This window comes from Arachis hypogaea, chromosome 14, assembly GCF_003086295.3.
Source record: "Arachis hypogaea cultivar Tifrunner chromosome 14, arahy.Tifrunner.gnm2.J5K5, whole genome shotgun sequence".
NCBI lineage: Eukaryota > Viridiplantae > Streptophyta > Magnoliopsida > Fabales > Fabaceae > Arachis > Arachis hypogaea.
The window spans coordinates 131158611-131173663 of record NC_092049.1 but is presented as its reverse complement, the minus strand read 5'-3'; the positions used below and the strand labels follow the sequence as shown (position 1 = coordinate 131173663).

At 30.7% G+C, this 15053-nt stretch overlaps 2 protein-coding genes across 2 annotated transcripts; one reads left to right on the top strand and one right to left on the bottom strand.

Moving 5' to 3' along the window:
• Window positions 1–1065: 1065 nt before the first annotated feature.
• Window positions 1066–1772, bottom strand: LOC140178745 (uncharacterized). Its single transcript, XM_072215982.1, has 2 exons — window positions 1341–1772; window positions 1066–1227 (listed from the first exon to the last, which is right to left on the bottom strand). Exons 1-2 carry the CDS (start codon window positions 1770–1772, stop codon window positions 1066–1068), a joined length of 594 nt encoding a protein of 197 aa, XP_072072083.1.
• Window positions 1773–11002: 9230 nt separating this feature from the next.
• On the top strand, window positions 11003–14634 carry LOC112744190 (large ribosomal subunit protein uL5c). Its single transcript, XM_025793737.3, has 3 exons — window positions 11003–11381; window positions 12715–12915; window positions 14158–14634. Exons 1-3 carry the CDS (start codon window positions 11112–11114, stop codon window positions 14497–14499), a joined length of 813 nt encoding a protein of 270 aa, XP_025649522.1. The 5' UTR covers window positions 11003–11111; the 3' UTR covers window positions 14500–14634.
• Window positions 14635–15053: the final 419 nt, after the last annotated feature.

Here is a 15053-nt window from a genome sequence, read left to right as displayed (position 1 = left end):
TAGAAGAGTTTAAAGTCTATAATATGCTTGAACCATAAGGAGGGAGACATGAAAAAAATAAGAACATATATAACTGTAATAATAGCATGTTAATTTTACACTAAATTTTATATCAAAGGCTAATAAAAATTTATCGACAACCTAGTATCTTACTAACTTCATTAGAAAAGCAATTGGCATATGATGTTATGCTCCTTGTTACATATTTCATCTCAAATATGAAAACAGAGTTATAGATAAATTTGTTATATTTATAGTAAATATTTATACAAAAGTGTAAATCATAACATGCTATTAAAATGAAAATAATATTATTCTTACCTAAATATTATTAAAAACTTATTTGAATACGACATTTGTTATTGATGACTTTAGATTGCCGTCTTCGTCTAGAATTAAAACCCTGAGACCATTGCGACTCTTAACTCTTGACAAAGCAACATAAAGTTGCCCATGGGTGAACACTGATTTTGGCAAGTAAAGTCTTACATATGATAATGATTGACCGACCCTGATTCTTGTTAATGGTCATTGCAAAGCATACTGTTAATGGAGGTTGTCTCCGTTGAAACTTAAATGGCAACCCTGAATTTGAAGGGATCAAGTTCATTCTTGGAATGTACACTTTATCTTCAATATTTCTACCGGTCACTACCGTCACTCCAATTATGTTGCTGCCAAGTTTATTAACTATTAATCTTGTCCCGTTGCATAAATCTGAAGTCTGGTCTATGTTTCGTAGTAGCATTACAGCGACTCCTAGCTTTAAAGTCAACTTGTGATTGGTTAGTCCCGAACATTTGATGTCATTTAGGAAATCTGGTGTGAACCACTCTTATTGTACATCTTCATTCTCATCAGCTTGACATGTTGTGTCAGAACTCAAATACTCCTTTTCCATCTCTGGAAAGATTGTCAAGACAAAATCGTTTACCTTCTCGACACTCTCAAGCGTGGGTGCAGGAATTGCCCTACTCTAAAAATACCTTTAATCTGACATGTTTTGCAACAAATTTGGATATACAAAGTCTACCAAATGAAAGAGAGGGTCATCAGTAGTTGTAATCAACAGACATCTGGAATTTTAATTTCTGATTTATCACCAACAACAGAACCAATATTTCCATTTCCAACATCAAGTATCCAATTAGCAAATCTTTTCATTTCAGCTCCATCTTGATCTAAAGAAGACATTAGAAGCCTCATGTTCATATACAGTTTCAGAACCTTACAAAACGACCACAAATGGGATGAGTTAATAGCTGATGACAATATATCGTGTCTACTCCCTTTCGAAATCACCGGAAAATCTGTCTGAAATCACCTCCTAGAACAATAACCTTACCACCAAATGGTTGATGTGTCTTATGTTGATTGGTAACTAACATAAGATTCCTGAGCGTCCGATCAAGTGCTTCAAAGCACATTTTATTGAGCATTGGAGCTTCATCCCAAATTATTAAGCTACTTTGGATGAGTAGCTCAGCCTTCAAACTGTCATGCTTGATATTGCAAGTAGATTCATCAGTAATTGTAATGGGTATTGAAAATCTAGAATGAACCGTTCTGCCACCAGGTAGGAGTAAAGACACAATTCCACTGGATGCGACATTTAAAACAATCTTTTCTCTAAACCGAATAGCAGAAGAAAGTCCATTCCAAATAAATGTCTTACCACACCCACCATGCCCATAAAGGAAGTAAAAACTACCAGAGTCTGTAATAACAGTATTGAGTATCTCATTGAATACTAACCTTTGCTCATGAGTCATCTTTTGTTCCGTATATAAGTTTGTATGAGTCAACTCATTTGTGCATATGCTAACTTCTCCTCTATTAACTTATTCTAAAAAAGGCGAACATCAGACATCTCAGGATATGGCATTGATTGATAGTCTCTTAAAGATTTCGCATTGCTGTTGAGTATCTTCTCAATCTCAATAAGGCTGAAGTTTTTCAATTCGTCATCAGTCATGTTTAGTCCTAGCAAAAGCACACGGTAGTTTTATGAAATATTTAATAAGTAATTCTAGAATAAAGCTATTAATATTATTAATAAAATAAAAATAATAAGAGAATACAATCTTGATATAAAAAAAAGACAGTAAAATATCTTGATTTTTCAAAGCTTTTCTCCTCTCATATAGTATTCCATCTGCTAATAATGTCTAAGTTGCATTCCAAACACGCTCTGGGTTACTAATGCTATTAGATATCAATAGCATCGTAAATAATTTTTTCAATTCATGACCAGATGCAAGTTCAGCTACCTCATTAGTAGCTATAATGAATTCCCTATTATCGCACAATAGTCCCATGGAATAACAAGCATCTTGGAAGCTAGAATATGTAATTTCATTAACTGTCCTAATAGACTCATATGTTGTGCAACCTCTCTGAACAGCTAACAAAATTCTCATATAATAAATATCACCTATACCCGATGGAACATAGTTTAACCTCCCGATAGAATACCCTCTTTTGCGTGGATGTCATTCCCTTGCTTCTCTATCATAAACAAATTAATTTGAAAACTCAGCATATGTCAAAATTTGACCTGATTCAAATTTTTTATTAGCCTCCATCCATGCTAAGAACATCGTACATTTTTCTTCCTCTTCTTCCACGATTTTCTCAAGATCATCATCGTCTTTAAAGATGATATTTTGCTCTCCAGGCAAATGAAAGGTTAATCTCATCACTGAAAGCTAATCTAATTCGATTTGTTTCCAATGAATCTATAATAATTATATAGCATATACCAAAGATTATTTTTAATAGACCAATTGAAAAATTAAATATTTGGTCTTTAAGTAATAAAAGCATATTAACATACGCTAGCTTTGTAACTGGTCGATATTGTTTGATATTTGTTGAAACTATTGTTGACTTGTCTCATGACATGGGCTATCATATGCTCCACGTGTGATACATGAATTACTAATACTATTAATATTGGCACATTGTTCTTTTTTACCTACAGAGTGTGGATTAGTAATTGGAGACCTTGGTCGATATGGTGTTGGGTTATTACCTAATAAGATAATTCGTGACATTAGTTTTGAACAAATTTTCTGTTAAAGTTTATAATTGAATAAATGGTAGAAAAATCAAAATACATAAAGTGAATGCATATTCACATAAATAAGTTTCAAAAAAATTCATCCAAAAATCAACCTATATTGATGCTGCTATTTGTAATGTCTGACAATACCGATTCAAAATGCACACCATTGTAACTATCACTCGGATTTCCTATAATTTTTTTATAAATAAATTTAGTAAAATATTACGAAGACAGTATAAACTAATAATTTATTACTTGTCAATAGCTAAATAATGTATAGAAAATATTGTATTTTATGGGGTTTTATTTGGCCAAAATACCCATGACCCACCATGCACATTTGCTCCTTCTTCTCTGTTTCTATTCCATCAAAAATTCTAAATCAATCGTTATGTTTTGTTATATATTTATATTCATGTAGTTCTCATTTTCTCTCTATTTTTTTTCCAACCATTTCACCAACTATCCTGTTTGAATTCAACCTCCTCACTCCTCTGCATCTCTACTCAATAAATAAATAACTAAATGGTCAATTTAGCTTCAATGGCGGCTTTAATTTTCTTTTCATTCTCATTTATTTAGTTACGTAAATATATTTTACAAAAAATAATATATATTTTTTCACAAAAATTTCTTTTTTTAAATAAATATAAGTTTAATCTCACAGTCAATAAATTTAACTAATAGTTAAAATCTTTTTTTATTTCTTTAACTAAAGAAATTAAAAATGAATAGTTTATAATTAAAAAGAGAGAAAAAGATGAAAGTACTTTTATTATTGTACAGAGATAATCTAAAAAATAACAATGTAAATGGAGTAAAGAGAAAATTTATAAATGTGACAAATAAAAAAAATTAAATTTAAAAATTGAAACGGTTAAGAAGTCACTTAATTAGAAATTAGTATTAGAATTTTCAATTTCAAATTTTTAAATAGAGTTTACTAATTAGTTAGTGCAAATTTTAAATTTTTAAATAAAATTTTCTAATTAAGCGTTCGTTGTTCATCAGGAGTATAGGAATTTGTTAATTTAAAAATGATTTTATTAGTTTCGTCATAAATAGTGTCAATCCTATTATTTGTCGATAATAAAATTAAATACAATCTAAAAATTAATAACCTTATAAATTACGTAAATTTAGAAAAAAATATTTAAAAAGAGAAAAAATGAAAGTACTTCTATTGTGCAGAAATAATCTAAAAGATAACAATGTAAATTGAGTAAAGAGAAAATTTATAAATGTGGCAAGTAAAAAAATTTAAATTTAAAAATCGAAACGGTTAAGAAATCATTTAATTAGGAATTAATATTAGAATTTCAAATTTTAAAATTTTAAATAGAATTTTCTAATTAGTTAGTACAAATTTTAATTTTTAAATAAAATTTCTTAAATTAATTCAATTTTATCGGAACAACATTAGAAATAGAATTAAATATAGAAAAATGTTAAATTAAAATTTTTTTAAATAGTATAAATAACCTCACATTTTAATAAGACTGGTAATTCTATTTACTTTAATATAATCTTTTGTAATTAGCATAGTAGCTTATAAATTATATAAAATTTTAAAAAATATTCTCAAACCCAATTGCTTACTTAAAAATTCAAAAAAAAAGTTTATTTGAATTTAAATTTAAAATTTTAAACATAATACTTAAATTAAAAATTATAATTAGATTTTCTTTTTAAAATAAGTACACATTTAACTAACCTAATTGTATCGACAATAATTCATATGAGAAATTTATAACTTTATGACATTAAATACTAAATTAGAAATTAACAGAATATCAACGGTGTGAATTGAATTAAAAATAAAACCATAAGTAATAACCAAATAACTTTAATTTATATTTAAAAAAAATTCTAAATTCCAAACATAAAAATCTAAAAGAACCAAAAGAAAAATAACAACTCAAGAAAAGACAATGTTTCCACCAAAACAAACATATGCTTGACATTATTCTGTTAGATATACTTTAAAAGGGATTCTAAAATATGTGCATCCAAATTCTCAAGTTTCATTTTCAATCTTGATCTTCTTGCAAGTTGAGGTATCTCCTTGCACCTTCGAATCTTCCGACACCGAGGATAGTCGCTTGGTTGGTGTAATAGCATTTTCCAAAACTTCGGATTCATCATTGTCCGCAACTTTATTGGAGAATTCAAGCAACAAATTCTGTACAAAATACTACATTAAATTAAAGACTTCCTTCTCACCTTTGATTTTATTTCAATAATATTTTTTTAATAAAATAAAGATCTAACTTTGAGAAAACAAATAAACAAAAAATTCATTTTTTGAACAAATACCTTAACACCTTCTACTTTCTCCCCTTCAATGATTGAGGAAGTCTTTGAAGTTGGAAACAAACTACCGGTGTAGTCAACATCCTAAAATTATAATTAGTTATTAATTATTATTTATAAATTAGATACTACTAATGACCAAGGAAGAGAAAAATAAATAGTTTTTTAATAGAAAGTACACTTATAACTGTACTCACAATTTGAATAGGGTGAGCCTTTCTGAATTTATTTATGAGGTCCACATTATCAGTCATCTTCTTAACTTTATAAAAAGGTGAAAAATATGGATTATCAAATATTTAAACTTCAACGATGAAGAGGAAGGTCTTATCAATTAGGTTGAGTAAAAGTGTAGGTGTATCCGATAGATCTCCTTTCTGTAGGGTATTACATAATATATTAATAATAAATAATATAAAATTAACATTAAAAATATCTTCACTAATGTTTTTAGAAATAAATATTGGTTAGAACTTACCAATAGGAGTGGATCAAGTATCTCTACACAGCTCTTTCCCAAAACTTGTTTTACCTCCTTGTCACGAATCGAGACACAAGAATCCTCTTAACTGAGGCGTGTATTTTTCCTTTTTAGAATTGATAAACAAAAATCAAAGAACAATTAGATGGGGATAAACAAACAAATTTAAAATATAAATAATATAAATTTAAAATAAAATAAAAAATATTAGTAGAAAACTCACGTCTTCATCGAACCAAACCATCTCAATTGAGTATGGCAATGAAGAATTACCGTAATTTGGTAGTGTCCTGAGCGTACTTGGGGTGAAGCTGTTCTTACTGTTGTTCATGTTATCAATAGACTCCCTTCTTCTGTTATTGGTAATGTTACTCCCTTTGAGCATCTTTATCGTACCTCCCCAGATTATAGTTCTCTTCGAGTTTTCGGTTGTGTCTGTTTTGTTCTTATTCAGCCTCATGAACATAGTAAACTTAAACATCGGGCTTGTATGTCTTGGTTATGGCACTGAATACAAGGGTTATCGTTGTTGGGATCCTCTCTCTAAACGTATTCGTATATCTCGTCATGTTGTCTTCTGGGAGTATCACATGTTTTCTCGGTTCTCCTCCTTTGAGTCTATTCCTCCTACTCAATCACCTTTTTTCACTAACTCAATGTTGATCTTTTTCCTAGTGATAATTCTACAAGTTCTATCTCGAGTCACCCTCCACAGCCTCCTGTTCTTCCGCCTTCTCCATCTCTCGATGATTCCATACCGGATGACGCTCCTACTCCTACCGTCATGCCTCCTCCTTCCACTCGTTGTTCCAGGGTGAGAAATCCACCTCCTCATCTTCTTGATTATCATTGTTTTTCTACTATTCTTCATCAACATGAACCTAAGTCATTCAAAGAAGCCTCTACAAATTTAAATTGGCAACAAGCAATGCAGGAAGAAATACAGGGAACTTGAAAAAGCACACACTTGGGACTTGGTTGATTCTCCTTCTAATCAGGAAGTTGTGGAAAGCAGATAGGTATACAAGATCAAGACTCGCTCTGATGGTTCTATTGACCGTTATAAGGCATGATTGGTTGCTCAGGGTTGTACGCAAGAGTACGGTATTGACTATGAAGAGAATTTTGCTCCTGTTACTCGTCTCACATATGTTCGAGCTCTTCTTGCCATTGCTGCGGTCAAAAAATGGTCTATCAATCAGATGAATGTGAAGAATGCATTTCTTAATGGAGATTTGAAATAAAAGGTCTATATGAAACCCCCTCCGGGTTATCCTTATCCTTCTGGCAAAGTTTGTCTCCTTCGCAAGGCACTCTATGGGCTTAAGCAAGCTCCTCGTGAATGGTTTGACAAGTTCAATACTACCATATGCAGTCTTGGTTTCACTTGCAGTCCTCATGAGAACACTCTCTTTATTCGTAAAAGTGAACGTGGAGTTGTCTTCTACTTCTGTATGTTAATGACATGATCATTACTAGAGATGATGTTGATGGTATCTCTGATCTCAAGGCGTCCCTTCAGCGTACTTTTGAGATGAAAGATCTTGGTTCTCTCAGTTATTTTCTTGGTCTAGAAGTCATATCCACCGATGATGGCATCTATCTCTCTCAAGCTAAATATGCTTCAGATCTTCTTGCTCGAGCCGGAATTACAGATAGTCGCACTGAGTCTACTCCTCTTGAGCCTAATGTTCGATTTACTCCTATGGATGGCACTGTCTTGGATAATCCTACTCTCTATTGACAGCTAGTTGGAGGACTCGTCTACTTAACTGTCACCCGACCAGACATCGCCTATCTAGTTCATGTACTTAGCCAGTTCTTGTCAACTCCTCGTACTACTCACTATGCGGCAGTTCTTCGCTACATCATAGGCACTCTATTTCATGGCCTTTATTTTTCTGCCCATTCCTCTTTGTCCCTTTAGGCATACTCCGATGCTGATTGGGCTGGTGATCCCACTGATCGTCATTCTACTACTAGTTACTGTTTGTTTCTTGGCGACGCTCTCATTTCTTGGCGTGCTAAGAAGCAAACATTCACTGCTCGATCAAGCACAGAAATTGAGTACCGTGCCCTCGCTGACACAACTGCTGAGGTTATCTCGATTCATTGGCTTCTCAAAGATTTGAGTGCTCCTCAGTCGTCTCCTACTGATGTTTTTTGTGACAACCGCAACGCTATTCAGATTGCCGATAATGATGTCTTTTATGAACTCACCAAATACGTTGAGATTGCTTGTCACTTTGTTCGGCAACGTATCCTTATTGATGTTGTTCGTCTCATTGCTGTTGGAACACTGGATCAGACTGCTGATATCTTCATGAAAGCTCATCACCCAACTCATTTCCGGACTTTGTTATCCAAACTCAAGATGGTATCCTTAGCTCCCACTTGAGTTTGAGGGGGATGTTAGAGAATCATTAGAATCATTAGAATCATTTTAGATCAGTTAGCATCGTTTATATTTATATAGCATATCTGTATATTAATTGTAGGATTCTATACTTTTATTACTTTGATTCTTTTGGCACCTATGTATACCTCTTATATATTGTTCTTTTGACCACACTCAATAATACACAAATCCTTTCTCCAATTTAGTCTCTTGTTTCTAACAATAATAAATCATCTAAGTTTGATAATAAGTGATGTCAATTTTGTACCGTCATCGAAATTGACAAAAACAATTTGAATAGTTTGAATAAACAAATTTTATAACTAAAATAGAAGATAATTATAATCACATTAACAACCATAACCAAGTGATTTATTATTTTTTTAGAATTTTGCTATACATCTAAGTCTTTTTGATAACTAAGTCTAATTTTGACAACTAAATCTAATTAAGTTGGTCTAAATCTAACGAAACTCATTCACACAACATGTGCGCAAAATTTTGTCATTCTTCTTTTTCATATTTATTCTTTGTGTTTCTTTGTGCGCCTCTTCAGCCTTCTTTTATTGGTGGTGCTATTGTTGCGTTTTATTTTTGTTTTTTCTTCTCCTCTTATTCTTTATATGATATTGTAGTTATTTATTATTTTTTGTTTGATTTTTTTTATTTTATTTTTTTAAAAGAGTGAAATAAGAAGAATTATAAGAAAATAAAATAAAGAAGAAGATGATGAAGAAAAAGATAAAAAAGAAGAAGTAGCAGAAGATGTGGAAGAGGAAGATGAAGAGTTTTGAATTATATAGAATTTATTAGAAAAATAACACTGAAATTTTTTAATAATAATACATAAATTTTTTAGTTTTGACACTAAAATTTTGTTATAAAAGCACAAAAATATATTTTTTAATACTGAATTTTTTCTTCTTTTATTCTTCTTTTATTCTTTATTTATTTTTTCTATTGCTCTTATTTCTTCTTTTAGGAGCATTGTTTCTCATATTATATTTAAATAAATATGTCCGTATTGTATTACAATCTTATTTAGTTGAATGCATATAGGTTCTTTCTCTTCCTATTGATTTTGCAGCAGTATATATTTCTTCTTCTTCTTTGTTTGATTTTTTTGTTTTTATTCTTGTTAAGAGAGTAAAATAAGAAGAATAATGAGAAGGTAAAACAAGAAGGAGAGGTTGAACAAAAAAAGAAGAAAAAGATGATAATGAAGAATAAGAAGGAGGAAGAGGAGTTTTTAGTTATCATTAAGTAATTTCGGTACATTCTGGATTTAGTTTTGGTGTATTCTGAATTTAATTTCGGTGCATTATATATTTAGATAAGGTGCACTTGGTCTGAACTTGTTTTGAACTGAGTTTATTTGTGTGTCGTCATTATTAAAGAATTTTGGTGCATTTTAGATTTAAACTGTTATACGTATAAGAAGAAGACGACGATGATGACAATAATGATAACGATAATGATGATGATAATGACAATGATGATAAAGATGGAAGAGAATGAGAAGAAGAAAGAAAAGAAATGAGAAGAAGAAATTCAAATGAAAAAAAAAAAAAAAGAAGGAGGAGGAGGTAGTGATGGTGACATAGTTATCAAAACCGAATTGGTAATTAACCCGGTCATACGACTGGGTCACTGGGTCAACTGATGAGTCGCTGATTCACACAGTTGATCCGGTTATAATTAAATAAAAAATAAAATTATAAAAATAAAATTAAAATTAAAACTTAAAACTTAAAATACATGTTTTTACAAATATATTACTAACAATTAAGTATCAAGTATCAATTCTTAGATATAATTGATGACGCAAAATAGATAATAAATTAGTTATTAGTACAAAATATTTTCTCAATTTAAATGAACAAGAGTAAAAAATATAGAGTTAACTAAATATTTTTCTGCATTGAAGGTATCCATAATAAAAAATCTAATTAGATATTTGACTATATAATTTTTTGAAAGAAATATTTTATTAATTTTAATATTTTTGACATAAAAAAATATAATTATAAAATTAAAAATAATGTAGGATCCAATTAAAAAAAAAAAGTATAAAAACCTAATTAAAAAATTAGTAACACTATACCAAATTATAAATATAACTTTAATATGTAAAATATAAAATTACAACATAATTTAGAGTTTTTTAATAAATATTTTAAATGATTTATTTATCGATATAGATAATTTGGCTATTATTTATATTTTTATGTTCTATTACTTATCTCGCTAATCGTATAAATAAATTAATTAATAAATATATCTCGTTTACAAATATAAATTTTAAGCAAATAAAATGAATATATTTGTAAAATGTGTGACATACTCAATATATCTCGTTTAGAGTATAATTATTTATATTATAAACGAGATATATTCATAATTAATTAAAAATAAATAATAAAAAAAAAAATATAAATTGTGTTTAAATTATCTATATCAATAAATAAAATATTTATTTAAAAAATCTTATAATTTAAATTGTAATATCATTTAATTTAATAAAATGTTTTTAAGTTAATTCTTATTCAGAGTCTTTAATATCGAATGATTTTAAAAGTTAAATCAATATTTTATTTATTTTTTCTCTATTGTCTTATTAAAGGAGGTAGAATTTCAAGTGTAATTCTTATATAATTTATAGAATAATGATTCTCTCTTTATATTAATTTAAAATAGTTAAAAAAAGAAAATATATAAATGAATAATTGTTAAATAATAAAGTAAGAAATTTTTTACAAGTGGATGATAAAGTTAAAATCTATGACCTCGGATCCAATCCAATCAATATCCATATTTGAAGCAGAGAAGTGGAGTGAGCAAAACCCACAACAATGGCAACCACTCATTCTCTTCTTCACTCGTCGAGTTCCTCTTTCCTTGCTCAGTTTCGTCCCTTTCCACCTCCACACTCTTCTTCTTCATCATTTCCGTTTTCTCATGGAACAAGGCATGGATTGCTGTCTGTGAAGGCCTCTGATTCTGGTGCTGCGGTGCTCGTTGACAAGTCCGAAGCAGAGACTGTTCATCGTCTCAAAACTACGTACAAAGACAAAATTGTTCCTTTGCTCATGGAGGAGTTCAATTACACCAATATCCACCAGGTTCTTAAGAAACTTTACCCACTTTTTCTTGAGATTGTTTTGTTTCCAAGTTTTAGAATGAAAGTTGTAGCCTTTTTTGGTTTTTGGTTTATGGGGTCTTGTAATTTTTTGTTATTATTGATTCTGGGGCAAAATGTGATAGAGGCATGATAAAAAAATTTCTTTGTATTCATGGGATTTTGTTTTATGGCAAAGTATTTGATGGAATTGTCCAAATATTTATGCATTTGTCTCGTATAATTATTATATATTCAATATTGACATCAAATTTTCAATAATATAATAAAAACCACATACATATAACTTGGCATGACAACACTTGAATCACTCAAAGCTCATCAAACTCCATACCGGAGACATTCTTTGCTCCCATTGGAACATGGCCATCCTCCTCAGACATGGTCGGTGACGATTGAAGCATATGTTCTGGTTCGTCAACAATTGAGAAATCAAGGGGAAGCAGATTAATGAAGGCCACATAATAAGTTCAAACAATGAAGATGTGTTTTTCAGTGGGAGGGATTAAAGGTTTTTGGAGAAAATAAAATGTATACTTTTTATTAGGATTGTGTGATTGGGTATTTGTGGATAATAAAAAAGACAGAGCAAAATCAAGTGTTTGATACAAAAGATTGAAAATTGAGGATATTTTCATCTCCTGCAGCTGCAAAATTCCTTCCATTCTCCTTCCAGCTAAATTCCAAGAATATCAAAAACAAGACCTTTCATCATCATCTCACACTCACCAAGGCTCAAGAAGGAGGAGGACCCAACAATAATAATCTTTCGATTGAAACTATGCCGATGTGTTTTCACTGCAACCCAATGCCCAAGGAGGATGGTCATGTTTCCATGGGTCAGGGGACGTCTCCGGTTTGGGTCTTTGGGATTGTATAGGTTTTTGAGTGATTCAAGTGTTATTATGAAAAATTATAATTTGTAGAGTCATTACTAAGTAGAAATTTTGATACCAATAAACAAATACATAATAACATAGAGTAAATGTTAAATATTTTAAACAGCTCCATCAAATGGAACTTTCTATGAAAAGTCCATCAAATACTTTGCCTTGTTTTATTATTATTGTTGTTGTTGTTGTTGGTTGGGTTAATTGGATTTCTTAAGTTTTGGTGTTATAAAGTGTGGCAAATGCAATGTAGGAATATTAATTTAGCTTGATTTCATGAGGTTTCTTGTTGAAGTTCAAATATTTTTTGGTATGGGGTGGTTCAATTTTTGAATAATGTGGTGGGAAAAATGCGATAGAAGTGTTATAAGTTGGTTATCCTTTAATCTTGCAATGTTGGATTCTGTTTTGTGCCCATTGTTTCAGGTGCCGAAGATCGAGAAAATTACAGTTAACTGCGGTATTGGTGATGCTGCACAAAATGCAAAGGGTTTGGAAGCAGCAATGAATGATCTGGCTCTGATCACAGGGCAGAGACCGATTAAGACTCGGGCTAGGGCTTCTGTTGCCACCTTCAAGATTAGGGAAGGTCAACCACTTGGGATAGCCGTGACACTCAGAGGAAAGGTGAGCCATCTGTTATTCAATTGATATTTGTTTACTGCATATATTCAATCAGCATGTCAAAGATATAATATTTAGCTACTCGAATTTTTTGAGCTTTTGTTATCACAATCTAGACGTTTTCACACTGCATATGGTATTGAGAACAATGTGTTTACCACTATGTTGTTGTTGTTGGGATGTGATAATCAGCTGCTAGTCTGCCTATCGATCCTGAGATAGGGTGATTATTCGCTGGTATAGCTAACCTAAATGTCTTTGTGAACTGTGAATTTCTGTTTGTTGAATTGTTTAGCCTCATGTGACTAAGGACTTTGTGTTAGTTTATTGATGTCTCTTTTGTGAAAGAGGAGTAGAATGAATTATGAGTAATGGAATATAATTCAATGGTGTTGTATGCTAAGGAAGGATTTCATTTCTTAAGGTATATTCAGTTGATTTGGTAAGGTAGTAATTCTTGACATCAGTAATGGAGGATTCATGACTAAGGGAATTTGGATAGTCGAATAATCTTTAAAAAAAATGTGACGATTTCAGACTTCTCTTCAGATTGGAAAGAAACCTGGAATAGGTAGTAGTAATTGGTTGCTTTTTGGGATTTTGGAAATTTGGAATATATGCTTTCATTTTGCTAATTGTTAGTTGAGTATTTTTTCTGTTGGCGAAATATGCTTTCTTCCATTTGTCAAACCATTATCTTGTAACAAAAATTTTTTACATAGACAACATTATTCTTTGTTATCTTGAACTTGTTGGCGGAATATGCTTTCTTCCATTTGTCAAACATTATCTTGTAACAAAAAATGTTTACATAGACAACATTATTCTTTGTTATCTTGAACTTGGTACTTTAGGAATCAAAAGTTAAAAGAAAACCTTGTGTTTTCCTTGTATGCGTGTGTGCGTGCTTGTGTATTTCTTTATTTTGTTTTGGAGCGGGTGCTGATGAACTTGTTTTCTTTTGTATAGGCTATATTAACCATTTCATTTGTTTATATTGAATTCGGTGTTCAGTTTCATGAATATTGTTATTACCAAGAATTTACTAAATGAGACTTTGATGGATTTCTGAAAACTCGTTACAATGCGTGTAACTTGATACTGTATGTGATCTGAACATAAAAAATTGAAGTTACTTTTCATTTCTTCATTAATCTAACTGCTCAAATCATGGTTTTAGGACTGCATAACATAAACCATAACTATTGCACTTTTCATATAGCGCAAAAACATGATATTTGACAGGTCATGTACAACTTCCTAGACCGAGTTATCAACTTAGGACTTCCTAGGACAAGAGATTTTCAAGGTCTGAACCCCAACAGCTTTGATGGCAATGGGAACTACAGCGTCGGCGTTAAGGACCAGGGTGTGTTCCCGGAGATCAAATACGACGCTGTTGGCAAACCTAGGGGAATGGATATCTGCATAACGACAACGGCTAAAACCGATCAAGAAGCGCAAAAGTTGTTAGTTCTTATGGGCATGCCATTCAGAGAGGGAGGTGGTCCTGCCTCTACAATGCGCAAGAAGAAGCTCAAGTCTCATCATTTTGATCCAAAAGCAAAGGGAAGAGCAAGGAAGTAAATATTGTGTTGTATACTTTGTTTAATTTAGATGTAATAATATTCTTGATTCTTTTTGTAAGAGGTATGCCATATGATTATGTAGATCATGGTTGCTAACTTAATTTCGGTTAAATTCGAGGATTTTTATTTATTACTAGCATGTATTATTGTTTAGATCTGGAAAGGCCAAGATTAATTTTGAAAAAATCTTAGTTGTATTAAATAATATCAAGTAAAAATTGTATTTTCAACTTGAAATACGAGGTGTATAATTTAAATTTAAGACACTAATCAAGAATGACTACCTGTTTTTATTCTAACAAACAATTGAACAAACACCTTATTAGAAATAAAATAAATATCAACATTCTCTAAAAAGAAGGTATTTTTTTAACACATTAGCTTTTAAAATTTTTATTTATTCTTTTTCATTTTAATTTCTCTACTCTACTCTCCTCTACGTTTTATATCCTCATGAAAGAAAATAATTTTTTATTTTATAAATAACCAACACAAAACAAAACCTCAAAATACAGAACTCTTCAAAAACCGTAACAACAAAATTAGTAAAAC